This window comes from Nerophis ophidion, linkage group LG26 (genome assembly GCF_033978795.1).
Source record: "Nerophis ophidion isolate RoL-2023_Sa linkage group LG26, RoL_Noph_v1.0, whole genome shotgun sequence".
NCBI classification, from domain to species: Eukaryota; Metazoa; Chordata; class Actinopteri; order Syngnathiformes; family Syngnathidae; genus Nerophis; species Nerophis ophidion.
The window spans coordinates 14,256,476-14,273,207 of record NC_084636.1 but is presented as its reverse complement, the minus strand read 5'-3'; the positions used below and the strand labels follow the sequence as shown (position 1 = coordinate 14,273,207).

Here is a 16,732-nt window from a genome sequence, read left to right as displayed (position 1 = left end):
GGCGTGGCGCAGTGGAAGAGTGGCCGTGCGCAACCCGAGGGGCCCTGGTTCAAATCCCACCTAGTACAAAACTCGTCACGTCCGTTGTGTCCTGAGCAAGACACTTCACCCTTGCTCCTGATGGGTGCTGGTTGGCGCCTTGCATGGCAGCTCCCTCCATTAGTGTGTGTGAATGGGTAAATGTGGAAGTAGTGTCAAAGCGCTTTGAGTACCTTGAAGGTAGAAAAGCGCTATACAAGTACAACCCATTTATATATATATATATATATATATATATACATATATGTGTACATTCAGTGTACTGTGTTCCCTACTGTAAAATCTGATATCTGAGTACTCTTTTAACTAGCATTTAGTCACCATGACAACATACCCAGATGCTTTTTTTGTTAAACAAAATTATTAGTGTAGTACATACACTTTCTTTAAAAATTGCATTTTATTATCACTTCCTTCAACAGGTGGTGCTCTCTGCTGCCACAGTCACAGTATGTCAGAGTGAGTGAGTGCATAGACAGCAAATTGGAAGACATTGCCTGCGTCTTTATTCCCTCGCTACCGTCCACTCTGCCAATCAGGCAACAGTATCTGCTATTAACAGTTAGAAGCAAAATACAATTTTTGACATTTTAAAAAAAATTGTATGTATTTTCATAGACGTTTTTTCCTACCTTTATGTACAAAGAGCTTTAAACATATTATTACAGGTTCCATATCAACTCCAGTTTGGCACTTTTGCTACGAGTCATTGAGGACAGTAGGACACTTCTGTTAAAACCACACACACAAACAGGAGTCCTACTACTCACAAACAGGACACAATTGAAATGCTAATTTCCAGTTTGACGCAAGGAATTAACTCAATTGATTAACAGAAGTATTTAGCATGGGTCAGCTCATTAGAGATAGAGAGATTAAAAACAACATGGAAGACAAATGTAGTTGACATGAAAAGGTCAGAAGTGATAGACAAGGTACAAAAGGGGTGTCACTAAATTCAACATGAAAAAATATCTCAACGGAAAATAAAACTCCACTTCAATAGTATTGCACTACTTTGTACTAACTTCTCTACAAATAAAAAGGTGACGTTTTTTTTCGTAACGACGCGCTTTGAACTTGTGGATTTCTGCTGACCTTCAAGAGAACGTCTTGGTACAAATTCATTGAGACTGTATTTTTTTCCCCTAATATGTAAGAAATGACAGTTGGTCTTTAGAGATGATTATACACGCAAATCAACAGGTGGTGTCAAACTGATTCTTAAAATGTTAGTAAAAAAACTAAATGTGTCATGAAATTTCATGTCATAGCGATTAGAGAAAAAAATAGTGTTTTCAGGGCTGTCGCATGATATATATTTTTTAAATCAAATTAAATCACATTTGACAATTTGTGTTAACCATGATTTATCAAGGGTGATTACTCGCTTTCAAAGTTAAAATGTGTTTCAGAAAAGACCACAATATTTGTACATAAATGCAAGTTCAGAGTCAGAATGTAATCCAGAAACATTTTACTTGGCTATACAGTACAGGCCAAAAGTTTGTACACACCTTGTCATTCTATGTGTTTTCTTTATTTTCATGACTATTTACATTGTAGATTGTTACTGAAGGCATCAAAAGTGACACCTGTAAAGTGAAAACCCTTTCAGGTGACTTAGTTATTTCACCTTTTTTTGTTAAGTACATAACTCAACATTCATAGTTTTGATGCCTTCAGTGACAATCTAAAATGTAAATACTGTAATTCCTTGAATTGCCGCAGGGCATATATATGCGCCTGCCTTGAATTACTGCCGGGTCAAACTTGCTTTGCAAAATAATTAGCGCAGGCTTAGTATTACCGCCTGGTCAAACTCGTGACGTCCTGAGTGACACTTCCCCTGTCATCATTTTCAAAATAAGGCGGCTGATTTCAATACCGGTAATTTGAAATCGCATAAAGGGAAGAGGATTAAGAGCTATTCAGTAGGATTTAAGGTCCAAGCTTACATCACACTCAAATTTTTACTGCATGCCTCTGGTAAGTTCCGGACTGAGAAGAGAGGTTTTAAAATAATTAGCGCATGCTTACTTTTACCGCATGCCTTTGGTAAGCGCAGGAGTGAGACGAGGTTTTAAATTAATTAGCGCCCCGGCGGCAATTCAAGGAAATACGGTAGTCATGAAAATAAAGAAAACACATAGAATGAGAAGGTGTGTCCAAACTTTTGGCCTGCACATTGTGTCAAGTATTTGCACATCACTTGGTAACAGTTGTACCTTTTTTCTGGCTGTATTTAAGTGAGATTTACCAGTGAGCACACCGATCGGATTCTCTTCATTTTTGACGTCTGCATTGATCTGATCACGCTCCGTATAAAAGAACTTGTATGCTCAAAATAAATTTAATTGTTAATCCAAGTGTGATAATTTCTTGTAATTAATCATATGAGTTATCATTCATTTTGACAGCCCGAGTTCTTTTCATAGTGATTTTGTCCTCAGAATGTCCACAAAATGGTCTTTTGAGAGGGAGGGTAGTTATTAATAAGATCAAAGTGCAAATAGTGACAGTAGCTGCAAATTTCAGAGGACCTTAGAGACAGGTGCAAAAGTAGCAGATCCTAATATATTGATTCTATGTTTAAATGCTAGAATATGTTGCGCTTAAAATAGGAAAAGATGTGCAGCAATTAATGGGGACAGCGCTAGAAGTGAGAGCAATAAATAAGTTCAATAAATAGAGAAAAAAGGCGACAGAAGGTTTAACGTCTGCAGGTTAGAAGGTGCCATCACAGTGATTGTGCCGTTAGGTAGTCGCTAAAATGGAGACCCTTCAAACCAGAAAGAAGTCATGAAACAAAAAGTGTGCATAGAAAGTGAGAGGAATGAAATAAAAGGATGCAGAATGAGAGTTTGTGGGATAAAGTGCAGCCCAGACAGTAAAGTCAAGTAGTGGTTGGCACACACTTGTCAGCTTGGGAGGGAAGTGGATTTGAGTCCTGCTCATTCCCTGGACTGGTAGAAGAGGATGTATCCCGACTCGGAGTTCTTGGAGATGTCTGAGGTAAGCCCGTAGAACTCCTCGATGGCGTGGGCTTCTATTTTCTGCGGGATGTTTTTTTTTTAGCGATGAGACAAACATGGCGTGAGAGCAGAAAAGAGAGGAGAAGATGAAAGGGTGACACACCTCCACGATGTCATCGTCAAACAGCAGCCAGAAGCCGTGACTCTTCACGATGGTGATGTAATGACCTCGGTTTGGACCGCTGAACACACAACAGTTGTTTTGTTATGCAACGCAGGACACTGACACACTGACACACTTGCTTTGATATCAGTCCATTCACTACTTACTTTGTGGGTGTGTGACGCAGACGGCAGAATTGTTAGTGACCAATAGTTGATCATGTCAAGAACCGGGTATCGGAAAACTAGGCTTGTTTTCAACAGATAACTTATGAATGTGATATCAACTGATACTAAACCTGGACTGGCAATCTACCAATACATAAACAAGTCAATGATTTCATAAAACACCAGTTGGCCACTATTAGGGATGTAACAATAAACAGTAGAATGATAAAGAATGATGGTTAAAATGTGAATGATAACCTCAGAGAGCCGTGACCGTGCTTATTTACTGGCAAGGCAAGCTAAAGTGAAAACAAGAGATTAATGTTTTTCTGGATTGAAAAAGGACCATTCCTCAAATTAAACTAGTTTGTGCACATTGAATCTACAAACCAAGCTCTCAAGACAGTGACAATATGTGCGTGGCAACACAAAGACCTGACATGATGCAACCAACACAGTTTTTCCTTTATCATTACAAAACAAAACCTCGTACTAATTAAAACATAAGAAGACGAACATATTTAATGTATCTTAAGTAGCCAGAACATTATTATAGAACATATTCCTTCTGCCAAGAAAGTATATTGTGTAGCTATGTATTGATTTTATTTAATAGTTCAAATACAACTTGGTTACAAGTGTGTATGAGTACTTTTTAAGCACTTTCAACAATACCATGGTAATGATAGCTGTGCGAATTTTGGGGACGATAACCGTGATATGAAATATTAATAGTTACATCAACGGGGCTGACATCCACCAACACCAATGCCTATGTGAGCTTTTATTTATTGCACCATGAAAAGATTAGCTGACACCTGGATGTGAGAACAGAAATCCACACTAAGGTTTCCTACAAGCCAATATTAAATCATGCGAAGGGCAGATACATGGACCCGATACTAACACCTGGATTGGCTTGACGGGATCATACCATTAGCTGATAGACTCCTGGGTTTGCCATCGGTCAATACTTGATAATGCAATAGATGGTATTGTACCATAAGTGCAGGTGTTGGACGATATTTTAATCTGGATTAACTAAGAGCCGATATCGAAACCAACCACACTACAAGATACAGTAACTGGTCCTGGCATGTGAAAATATCAACACCTGGGCTTGAAGATAAAGAAGACTAGTATCGACTAATGCCTGAAATTGTTTTCAGTTCAAAAGTTCAATTTTAAAGTGGGATGTCACATTTCTTATCTCGGGTATTGTGACCAAAATGATCACGGTTATCATGATAATTACTGTATTATCAGATGAGCTCAAACTTAATAAAAATAAAATACTTATACTGAAATCTTTTAACAAAGTTTAAAGGAAATCATTGTCAATGAGTTGGGAATTTTTATTTTAAAGTAGAAACATTATTGTAGATAAGAACTGTCTCATGTACCGCGAGTAGAAAGTTGAACGTGCATATGAAAGTAAGTATTATGGCACAAACAAAATAACGACAACTTTTTTGGGGGGAAAATTATGCAATATGGCACCACGTGGATATGAGATGTAACTGCACTTTTTGTCCATATAGCTAAAAATAGCGTTCATATATGAGGTCTCGTATTACACGTACGACTGAATGATTATGGCCAAATGTATAATCACGATGCCATCATGTCATTTGTAATAAATAAAAAGGCTAGAAAAACAATTTATTTAAAGACAAATACTTGTGTTTTTGTTCATTAATAGTATCAACTTGTCAGCTGTTTTTCACTACATGATGCCTTTAACTCTATTTTTACATCTTGATAGAGAGGTATTTATTTTAAGTTATGTACTAATGTGTAAACATGTTAATGCTATATCAGGACCGATCCATTAAGAGTTGGAGCTGAAATTTGTCATATACCGTAAAACATGAACAAAATGCTTATGTCAAACGGAATGTTTTTTAAAGTAATAACTTTGTGACACGAAAAAACCCCACGAGTAATGTAAAAAACAAACAAAAAAACCTTGTTTACGTTTTTGTTTTAATATGAAACACAAAGTAGTTTGTCTAATCGAAATAAAGTCAAACAAACAAGCTTTGTTCTTCAAACACACCGTATGCTTCAGTACAACAGTTTGGCCAATAGAATTAAAAAGGAATGATACCTCACATTTAATACGCAACCTGTCTCCATCTAAAAACAACAGGACACAAGATCAGTGTATTTGTGTTGCGCAATGTTTTGTCGATCGAAATGGCCCTGGTGCGCATGCAGCGACTTTGTGTCCAGGAGTAAACAGTGTTGCCTAAAATGCATTAATAAATGAGGTTTTTCGATAATTAAAAATGTAAACAGTATTACTAACCGTTCGGAATTTATATATATATATATATATATATATATATATATATATATATATATATATATATATATATATATATATATATATATATATATATATATATGCACACGTGTATGTATATATGTATTTGTATGTGTGTGTGTGTATGTATGTATATATGTTTGTATGTGTGTATATATATGCATATGTGTGTATATAGCGATGGAAGGTCGTTTCAGTCGAGTATGTAGTGTACCTGCCACAGTGGACCACCACAGCTACCAGGTCATACATGCGATCCAGGTTGACAGCATCCCCGGACGTGTTGAAGAGGCGGAGCTCCAGAGGGAAGACCACTCGATAGGACAGCTTGGTGTAGCGATGAAGCTGCTCCATGTACTTGAACCTCTTCAGGTGCAGCGCTAAGATCATGGGCAGCTTCTTCACACGCATGCTGCACATAAAAGACACAGGTGGTGGTCAGCCAGGTGGGTTTTGTTTTTGACGCGTGCGTGAATGGCGGCGCTCCGCTGACCGTTTCTGAGCCTCCTGCTTGCTGCAGCAGGTCTCGCAGTAGTACTTGTGCTCGCTGCACAGAGTCTCTGTGTTGCTGAAGTCCCTGCAGGGCACAGCGGCACACAGGCCTGGTTACATCTTTCTCACCATGACCCCCATGATGTGGGACAATTGACACTACCTGAGACAGTGTGTTATTGACGTATTCTGCTCCACGTCCACGGAAAGATCTAGAAAATCTTCATCCTTGCTGCTCACCTGTAAAGACACTAATAAGTATTTTCTTCTGAATTCATGATGGATGTGCGTGACGCTACTTAAAAGGCCACTTACTGTTTCACAGTTGAGGCAGCGAGTCTCGTTAGTGAGCGTGCCTTGGAAGATGTCATGGACCCAGGTGGGCTCCGTCTTGTGCTCCGCCTCCGTTTCCGTGGTGGCGACAGCACCATTGTTCTTCAGGCGCCCATTCTGCTTCTCTTGCTTCTTCTCCTCCTGCAGGATGTCGGCCACCGTGTTCAGCAGGTAGTTGAGGAACTCGTGGGCGTCCTGCTGCATGTAGTTATCAAACAGATCTGCAGGGAAAATATCAATATCTTATTTATAAGAGCGTGACAGGATTATAGATACCGCGGTATTTCGGTTTCAAGGTCTTGACAATAATACCCTGACGCCTAACGCCATCAAACAAAAACTTGGTGTGAAGTAGAGATGTTTGATAATATCGGCATGCCGATATTATCGGCCAATAAATGCTTTAAAATGTAATATCGGAAATTATCGGTATCGGTTTCAAAATTATCGGTATTGGTTTCAAAAAGTTAATTTCATGGCTTTTTAATACGCCGCTGTGTACACGGGATAGGGAGAAGTACACAGCGCCAAAAAACCCTTAAAAGGCACTGCTTTTGTGTGCCGTCCCAGTCACATAACATGGCGGCTTTTACACACACGAGTGAATGCAAAGCATACTTGGTCAACAGCCATACCGGTCACACTGAGGGTGGCCGTATAAACAACTTTAACACTGTAACAAATATGCGCTACATTGTGAACCCACACCAAACACATTTCGGGAGAACATCCGCACTGTAACACAACAGCACAAATACCCACAAACCCTTGCAGCACTAACTCTTCCGGGACGCTACAATATACCCCTCCCCGCTACCACCAACCAGCCGGTCACGTCGCACAGCAAAGAGGCAATCACCTAAAAAAATGGTCAACGACAGAAATATGGGAAAACTGAAGAACTACGTGATAAATCCTCAATCCATCTATTTTTCCCACCGCTTGCTTCTCTCGATGTCGCAGCGGGCTGGAGCCTATCGAGCGGCACTCGAGCGGAATGTAAGATACAAAAGTCGCCAGCTCATAAACGGTCATCCAGAAATGACACTTGAAGCTAGCGAAACCAAACATCAGTTTGTGAGGTATTTACATTAAGAAAAGTTAAATTGGTAGTTAATTTTTTTTTAGAGAAACAGCATTTTCCAGAGAGATATTTACATGTCCACTGTGGAGGAAACTGCTTGTCAAAAAGTAATAGTTGAAAGACACTAAAGTGAAAATTCTTGTTTGACACTAGTTTTCAATTTAAAAGACACGCAACTGGAAGTTTTTTTGTATATTTGCTTGGAACAGTGGATGTCCCGACACAATTCTTTGCACTTCAAAATGTATGTTTGTAGTAGGGATGCACCGATTAATCGGTAACCGAATATATTCGGCCGAATATGGCAAAAAAAGCCACATTCGGCCTTCGGTGGAATGAGTTAAAAACAAGGCCGAATAGTGGCGTGTGACGCAATTTTTTGACACGGTGACGCAATCAACCAACGTGCAGTGACGTTGGAATATGTTGTGTACCTGTATAAGTGTATGAGGTTACAAGCACACACTCTGAGATTTAGTGGGGCGTCTGTTTACATTATTAGCCTGTTGTGTAGGCTACCTGTATAAGTGTATGAGGTTACAAGCACATACTTTTTGAGATTTACTTGAGCCTTCTGTTTACATTATTAGCCTATCTACTGTGGCTAAGCAGACTTTTGCCAAAAGGACAATAATTAATTTGTTGTGGGTTTATCCACTTTAATGCACTTTATTTTTTTTTGGAATGCATGTTTTGTTTGAAGGCCTAATATAAATGAAAAACTTTGCGCTTTTTTTTAAAAGCAAAGGCTACTGGAATATTAAAAAAATGTCAATATTCAATAAAAAATTACTTTATTTGAAAAACATGTCTAAATATCTATTCTAGGCTATTTATGCAATATTCAAAAAATTGTGAAAAACTGCATTCATTATTCGGTATTCGGCCTTCGGCCAAGCGTTTAAATTTAATTCGGCTTCGGCCACAAATTTTCATTTCGGTGCATCCCTAGTTTGTAGTAATAAATATTATGACAACATTTTTTAGCATTATGCTTGTGTTCTATTACTGTAACTGTGTTAATCTTAAACATACCAATTACTTAATTTTACAAACTATACATTTTTTTGTTTGCTCCACTTTTCAGGGAAGAGTTGCTTAAACGCTCGATTTTAAAGTTGCGGCATTTCATGACTTGAAGGAAAAACCTTTCGCATATACTATGATGATCCCTCGTTAACCCCACCCCATGTATGTGCTTACCACTTTAAAAAAAAAAATCTAATAAGGCTTTGCGACATATCTTAAAATGTAGACTGAACGTCCACAAACTGTCTGTGAGTTTAGTTGTTTTTTTTTCCTAGGCAAGTAGGCTAACCTAGCATGACGTTGCTGTTAAAATGTGAGTGCTATGTTAGCACTGTGGATAGTAGTCTGTTTATTTCAATTGTTACTTCAATTGTGTTATTTATTTTACCCCATATTTGTTCCCACAACTGCACCTTAAGTTGGAGTCTTCTCATTGTATGCAAATATAATGACAATAAGGTCTATTCTATTGTAGCTCACTGGCACAGGGGTGTCGGAAGAAATTCAATTAATCGTTTTATAATTTTCAAGAATTGATTAAAAAGGAGCTTTTGTAACCTGTTTTGAGAAGGTTTTGTTGTAAATTATACAAGCTTGTCAGTTGTGCAGAATACAAAGTTATTGCTAATCACTTTGGAGTGCACAAATGCAGTGTGAAGGGGTTTGTGTACACATCTTCTTTGTCTTGTTATATACAGGACCTACTTCATACTTTTCCATCTCACTCGTATTTTTTCGGTAATCCGAATGAAGCTAGCATTCTCCATTTCCTTAGCTACCTTTGGAAATAACTTGTTATTTTTCTCCCATTCATGCACTTAAAAATGTACCGCTCTTTTAATTTGAGAAGCAAATAAACAGTCCCCTCTTCATTACAGTTGCTGATTGAATGTGATCTGCTTCTGGATTATATCTTGCATGTTTAGATTGGCGCAGGCACGATACAAAAATGTCCCCTACGGCAGCCCACACACACTCCAGAGATCTGGTTTCGAACCGCATAATCTAGTTGTGTTAGTCAGATTTTTCAAACGCCAAACATGATCATATTAAGGTGTTTCCACGGGTTGTAAGATGCTTCTTTTGAGCCAAACTATTTGAGAAATCAGGTTGCTGACGTTAATATATTGTTTGTAACGAAATAGGCAAATAAAAAGGCTAAAAGCATTATATTTTAAACAAAACCAATATTTGTTTAACATTTCAACCCTTTATTTTTTTTACATTTTGATTGGTTTGTTATTTATACAATGTGCTACACAGGTCCAAAAAAAAGCTATGTTCCACAAATGATTTCCAGGCCACACTTTGAACATCCCCAGGATTTATTAGATTATGGTTATGACTTATTAGTTTAATGTGTGTAAAATAAACTACATTAAAGAACATATCGTGGTAAATATTGCACATTTTAAGAAATCTTTAAAAAAAAAAAAAAAGAGGGAAAAAAAATACCTTTTTTTAATCTTTCCCCTTTATGGCTTTTAGTGATAGTTCATTCACAACGCAATGTACACAATAACTTCACTGCCTGTGCGAAAGAGGAAAAAAGCTTAAAAAAAAATGAATAAGTAATAAAAAAATTCCTTTCAAGTACTAGCGGCGATGGAGCGAGTAACAAATATCCTGCAGAGTTGAAAATAAGTTCCTGCATCACTGAAACAACATAACATTCTGCACGCGGTTGTATGCTTGCTGTGAAGGAGGATTTTCACTCACACGGACTATTTTTTATTTAATGACCGCTTGTATTTGATTAGTGAATAAATGCACGGCGCAGACACCCTCCTCTTTTTCACCATCAAGGCATACGCAAAATACAGCGTCAAAGTCGTATAATTGCCACCACAGAACACCTACGGGTGTGAAATGGATTGAAAATACATCCGCCACACCTCTATTAAAAACTCAGAAGCACCAAATCTGCCTTTATGAGTTTATTTGTAGCAACAAAAACATTAATATTAATAAATACTGACGTGTGTGTGAGGAGCACCATATGTCTGTGCAGCTTGGAGGTCTCCACCCTCAAACGCGGACTGGTGCCGCTACGGAACGTCTCCGCCACCGCGGTTTAATGAGCATCATTGCGGCCCCGCCGTTCAACAAGTTAGCGCAGACTTTTACGAGATCTCATGAATCTGCGCGTGATAAGAGGACAGTTTATTCTGTCCTTCTGGACGATCAGAAGCAAATAATGTCACTACTGCCCATTCGAGGTACATAATGCCTGTTGAACATCAACACCGCGGAATGTCTGAGTTTTGCCGTCTTATCAATACCTTCCATCTGTGACGACACTAAAATGACTTGTGGAAAAGACAGTTTTGCCTTGTAGAACGTCAACTTGATTTTTTTCTTTATTTATAGCACGCACGCCCGCCCGCACGCACGCACGCCCGCAGGTCGTGTTTGTCTGCAGCGGCATTATCACAAAAATACAAATTACCACGGTGGAGAAAGAAGATCACTCAAGGTGCAAAACATGCTTGCAGATATGGCAGCAAGAGAAAGGCAAGGCCGAACTGATGGTGCATCTACAAGAGCACCAACCATCGATATAAGCTACATTAAGAAGGTATAGTTAATGCTGTCTTGACCTTAACTACCTATTTGTATTTGTCATTAGTGGGACAGATACTAGTTACTAAAGAAGATACAGAATGTTAACAGCAAAAAAACATTTTTTTTATGGCCCTTAATCACAAGTGTCTCAAACAGCTAATATTATTCAAGTTTATTCACAATACCATATTACGATTACAACAGTAGTGAATGTCCATTTATTTTTGGCAGTAATAGTCCAACCTGCGCGATCCACACCCTTGCACTTGTAGCACCCGTAATTGGCACTCCACAACAAGTGGTGCTGCAGAGTTTATGTAAGCAACAGTGTCTTCCCAGCTGACCACAACATTATAACAACATAACACAGAGGCATTAACAAATAACATTGCATGATTTACAACGAGGCCATAATAAAACACACATGTTAACTTACAGGTTGAGCTTGTTCCTCCTCTTTTGTCCGTTATTTTATTCTCCAACCTGCTGCTTCTTTTTGGCAGACGACATCATGCGCAAATAAAAGTAGCTCTGACAGCCTTAAACTGACTCAGCAGCACCACCTGTTGTTGTCAAGTGCAAATTACGGGTGCTGGATCATGTAAAGTTTTTATTAAAAGAAAAAATTTGCCTTTACACTCCCGAGAAGTCTTTTTAAATTTGAGATGTTTTTTTAACTTACAAATCGTTTTTTTATTGAATACTTTTTTTAAACTTGTGAATTACTGGGAGTGAGTGAAAACATTTGTGTGATTGTGGAGTTTTGGCAATAATTAACTCTAAAACACAGTTGTTGAAAAATTGTGAGCAAGGTTTCAAAACTTGTTGAGATTTAGTTTCAAGCGCCAGCCAATTTTATTTATTTATTTATTAAAATCTTACTAAGACGTGTCTTTTTATGAATTATGTGGTGATCTTTAGTCAATTAGGGATTACATTTATTGCATTTTATGCTTGTTTTTTTTAATGTATCTTGAGTTGTAGGTTTATCAACAGTATTATTCACAAATATATTTACAAATAATTCAGATATTTTGTATTACATATTATAAATACATATATATGCTCCACTTATGTCATATTCTACTGTAGTTCAAAAATGCTGAAAAGTTATGTTTTCTTCTTTTCAATAAAGACATTTAAAATTAACACATTTTAGTGCTGTAATTATAATACCATACGGTAAAAATTTGATATATTTGCCTAAGGTTATCACACTGTCAGAATCTTATAACATGTTTGCAGTGTGGATGTACTTCAATACAGGAAACTACACAGCACTTCAATTTTTCCACATTTTGTTATGTTACAGCCTTATTCCAAAATGGAAAAATTCATTTTTGTCATCAAAATTCTACAGACAATACCCCATAATGACGATGTAAAAATTTTTTTTTAAGAGTTTATTTTTGGAAAACGTAACAGTTCACAGCCTTTGCCATTAAGCTTAAAAGTGAGTCAACTTCAGATTCCCGAGTCGAAACTGCGCAGAGATAAGTGTGCCAAGCTTTTGGCATTGTATTCAAAAATACTTGAGGCTGTAAATTCTGCCAAAGGTGCATCAATAAAGTATTGAGCAAAGGCTGTGAATACTTATGTAAATGTGATTTTGTAGTTTATTTTTATTTTAAATAACTTTAAACTTCTAAAAAAAAAAAAACTTTTGACATTGTCATTATAGGGTATTGTCTGTACAGTTTTGAAGACAAAAATACATGTATACCATTTTGGAATAAGTATGTAACATAACAAAATGTGGAAAAGTGAATACTTTCAGGATGCACTCACTGTATGTCCCAGAAAGACCCATGTACAACAATCTGCGAAACGTACAATGAGGAAATATTAAGAAGGGGGATTTTCTGCGAAGATGTTCTCCATGTTGGGTTTGATCACTGGATTGCAAACATTTCGATTGCTGTTCTGATTATGTGAACAACATCGCACAAAAAAACAACAGATTCCGTCTGTGGCCCCAGTCAGTATTTGACCAGGACAGGATGTGCATTTGTGGTAAATCATTTCATAATTTTGTTATTATTTTGTTCTTTGAAGGAGAAATATTAATTTATGCAATTGCAATCCCTTGATTTTATGATTTTAGTATGCAGTAATACCCATAAATGCAATTGAATAACTTATTGTAAAAACTTATTTCTGCGTTTTAAGTTTTTTTCATTTTCAGCCAATAATTTTAATTCTGGTACACCCCTAATGAAAAGTCCTAGTTAACACCTTTTTAGTCAATCACAAGGCTGAAGAAAGTCAGTTTTGGAATAGCCACAACAAAAACAAACACCTCCTGACTATCTGTCCTTACCGTTCTCCTTACGCAGACGAGAGATGAACTTCTTGGGCGGGATGACGCCCACCTTCTTCTTCTGCGTGGCGATGGAGTGGAAGAGGTCAGCCAGGCAGGTGAGAAGGTTCTCCTTTTTCTTCTGCTGCGCCTTGTAGCCCAGGACGTTCTCACGGAAGGGCCTGCAGAAGTAGAGCGCCTGGAGCACCGAGTTGCAATAGCACGTGTTTCCAAACTGGAACACAAGGGATACATCAGAAAAAAGAAAATTGAATACAGCGAGGAAGAAAATGTACGAGAGGATGCGTTGATGCTCACGTTGACCAATCCAAAGTAGTGTTCATTGATGGGGAACTGCTCCGGGCCAATGTCTTTCTCCAAAGCGGAGGCATTGATGCCCTGCAAGCAGGAACGACGACAACATGAGACAACTAACTCTTACCTCTACTTAAGGCTTGGCCAATAAAACAATATTATTTACATACATACATCCATACATATATATGAAAAATGAATGCGGAAGAAAACAAAGAAAATGTCAATAAAACAGGAAAAGTCACCTTGAGAGCAGAGCCGTTATTTTAGATTTTTTTTCCCAAAACAGACCATAGTCTTTAGCCACGCTCAACTATTTTCTTTTCAACCCTCATCCGTTCCTTTGTCGCTATATGAAAACAACAGGTAGGAACTCAAGTGAAGGACTGTATAAATAAAAATGACAAAAATATAACAAATGTGCCACTTTAAAAAAACAGTAACGGTCCATAAATGTTTAAATTACTGCGTAACAAATATCTTTCCATACTTGAACAAACATAGCAGACCATTAAATGTTACACAGCTGTAATTTCCTGGGACGGACCTGCAAATGTTCTTTTTTTTAATGCTTTTTAAAGCGTACACTTTTTACACTTTGCACTATTTTATCACATTTTATTAAGCAATTTTTAGATATTACTTATTGCTGCACCTTAATTTTCAAGAGGTTATTGTTAAAGACGACCAACTTCCATCCATCCATTTTCTACCGCTTATTTCCTTTGGGGTGGCGGGGGGCGCTGGTGCCTATCTAGGCTACAATAGGGCGGAAAGCGGGGTATACCCTGGACAAGTCGCCACCATTTCGCAATATTTTATATATATATGTGTGTGTGTGTGTGTGTGTGTGTGTGTATTATATTATTAAATTGTATATTGCTAGGAATCTTCAAAATGGGGTCCCGGGGACCCCACCAAGTCAAAAAAATTGGGGTCCCACTTTTTGTGCGTGTATGTGTGTGTATGTATATTAGGGCTGCGAATCTTTGGGTGTCCCACGATTTGATTCAATACCGATTCTTGGGGTCACGATTTGATAATATATCGATTTTTTCGATTCAACGCAATTCTCGATTCAAAAACGATATGTTTCCCATTCAAAACGATTCTGTATTCATTCAATACATAGGATTTCAGCGGGATCTACCCCAGTCTGCTGACATGCTAGCAGAGTAGTAGATTTTTTTTTAAAAAGCTTTTAAAATTGTAAAGGACAATGTTTTATCAACTGATTGCAATAATGTAAATTTGTTTTAACTATTGAACGAACCAAAAATATGACATTTTATCTTTGTGAAAACATTGGAAACAGTGTGTTGTCAAGCTTATGAGATGCAACGCCACTGTGACACTATTGTTCTTTTTTAAAAATTTTTATAAATGTGTAATGATAATGTCAATGAGGAATTTTTAATCAATGCTATGCTGAAATTATAACTAATTGATAACTGTTGTTGATAATATTCATTTTTGTTTCTCTACTTTTGGTTTGTTCTGTGTCGTGTTTGTGTCTCCTCTCAATTGCTCTGTTTATTGCAGATCTGAGTGTTGCTGGGTCAGGTTTGGTTTTGATATTGAATTGCATTGTTATGGTATTGCTGTGTATTGGTTTGTTGGATTGATTAAAAAATAAATAAATGTATATATATATATATATATATATATATATATATATATATATATATATTTATATATATAAAAATTAATTAAAAAAAAAAGAGAACTGATTCTGAATCGCACGTGAGAATCGCGATTCGTATTTGAATCGATTTTTTCCCACACCAATATATATATATATATATATATATATATATATATATATATATACATACATACATACATACACACACAGCATTTGTATTCATTTATTTTAAATCTATTTGTATTGTCTCTAACTTAACTATTTAACATGTGTATATAAAAGATGTTGACTGCTCAACCTCGTTAATTTTGTAATATTGTAATATAATGAAAGTGCCTAAATTTGTCTGTGTATTTTCAATATATCCCTTTTATGTATTCAATGGAAAGAAAAAAAACTTACACACACAGTGAGTAAATGACCAAGTCAACAAGTATTTGGCAGCTGTCAAACTTAAGTCCCAAGACACACCATGTCGAGACACAATATGTATGTTTATGGTTGTTATATCTAGCAGCAGCACAAATACATAACAGCAATGGTATTGGTGTGTTTTAGAGACAAACATTAAGGGTGAAGCAAACACAGTGATTAAACCCACAGGCAGTTAGCGCACACGGGCTACGAGCTAACGAGCAACAGCATACGCCATTATATGACATTTACATTACATTACTCACCATATTACAAATGGAGGCGATGTTTCTGACGGTCATTTAGTTCACAGTGTCCGCCATCTTCGGGAAAACAAACATGATTTGACAGCAAACAAGTTGACTTCGCGGCAGCCACAGGCCGCACTGCTTGCCGGCGGCCACACAGAGCCACACCACCATAGGCCAGCCCGGTACCTTGGGAGTCAAAGACGAAGCGGCTTCATTCTCAACACTTATTTAAAAGAGATACCATACAAATACAACATGTCGGCAGAGCGCTAACGAAACATTTCTGTTAGCAAACAACCAGGAAAAGCTATGGCGCCAACGTCATGTAGTCCCGCCCATCTTTCCGACACATGATTGGTCCAGAGTCGTGAAATTGATTGACAGACACTTTAAGCCAATTGAGAGCTAGATAGCGCTGCCATGCAACCAATCATTGTTATGGATATAAGAACGTGGATTACGGAAATTGGGGTCCGTTCGGTTTGGTAACCCAACAATAGTACAGTACTGTAAAATATTATTATGTTGCAAGCTACATTTGTCATACACCAGAGTCGATTTCTTAAAGTGAAACCAAAAATGAATGATTTTAAGTAATTAATATAATATTAGAAAATGGTAAAATGTAAAAA

At 37.3% G+C, this 16,732-nt stretch overlaps 1 protein-coding gene across 1 annotated transcript; it reads right to left on the bottom strand.

Annotated features, from left to right (window-relative positions):
* Positions 1 to 522: 522 nt before the first annotated feature.
* On the bottom strand, positions 523 to 16,472 carry usp46 (ubiquitin specific peptidase 46). The gene is made up of 9 exons (XM_061888758.1): positions 16,116 to 16,472; positions 13,794 to 13,874; positions 13,497 to 13,710; positions 6,481 to 6,719; positions 6,329 to 6,405; positions 6,167 to 6,250; positions 5,888 to 6,085; positions 3,178 to 3,256; positions 523 to 3,095 (listed from the first exon to the last, which is right to left on the bottom strand). Exons 1-9 carry the CDS (start codon positions 16,149 to 16,151, stop codon positions 2,994 to 2,996), a joined length of 1,110 nt encoding a protein of 369 aa, XP_061744742.1. The 5' UTR covers positions 16,152 to 16,472; the 3' UTR covers positions 523 to 2,993.
* Between the last annotated feature and the right edge of the window lie 260 nt (positions 16,473 to 16,732).

Coding starts and splice junctions, on each gene's coding strand:
- usp46 (XM_061888758.1), bottom strand. CDS start 16,151: ATGACCGTCAGAAACATCGCCTCCATTTGTAATATG. Junction 13,711..13,793: donor ACTACTTTGGATTGGTCAAC/GTGAGCATCAAC, acceptor CTTGTGTTCCAG/TTTGGAAACACGTGCTATTG. Junction 3,257..5,887: donor GTGGTGGTCCACTGTGGCAG/GTACACTACATA, acceptor TTGTGTGTTCAG/CGGTCCAAACCGAGGTCATT.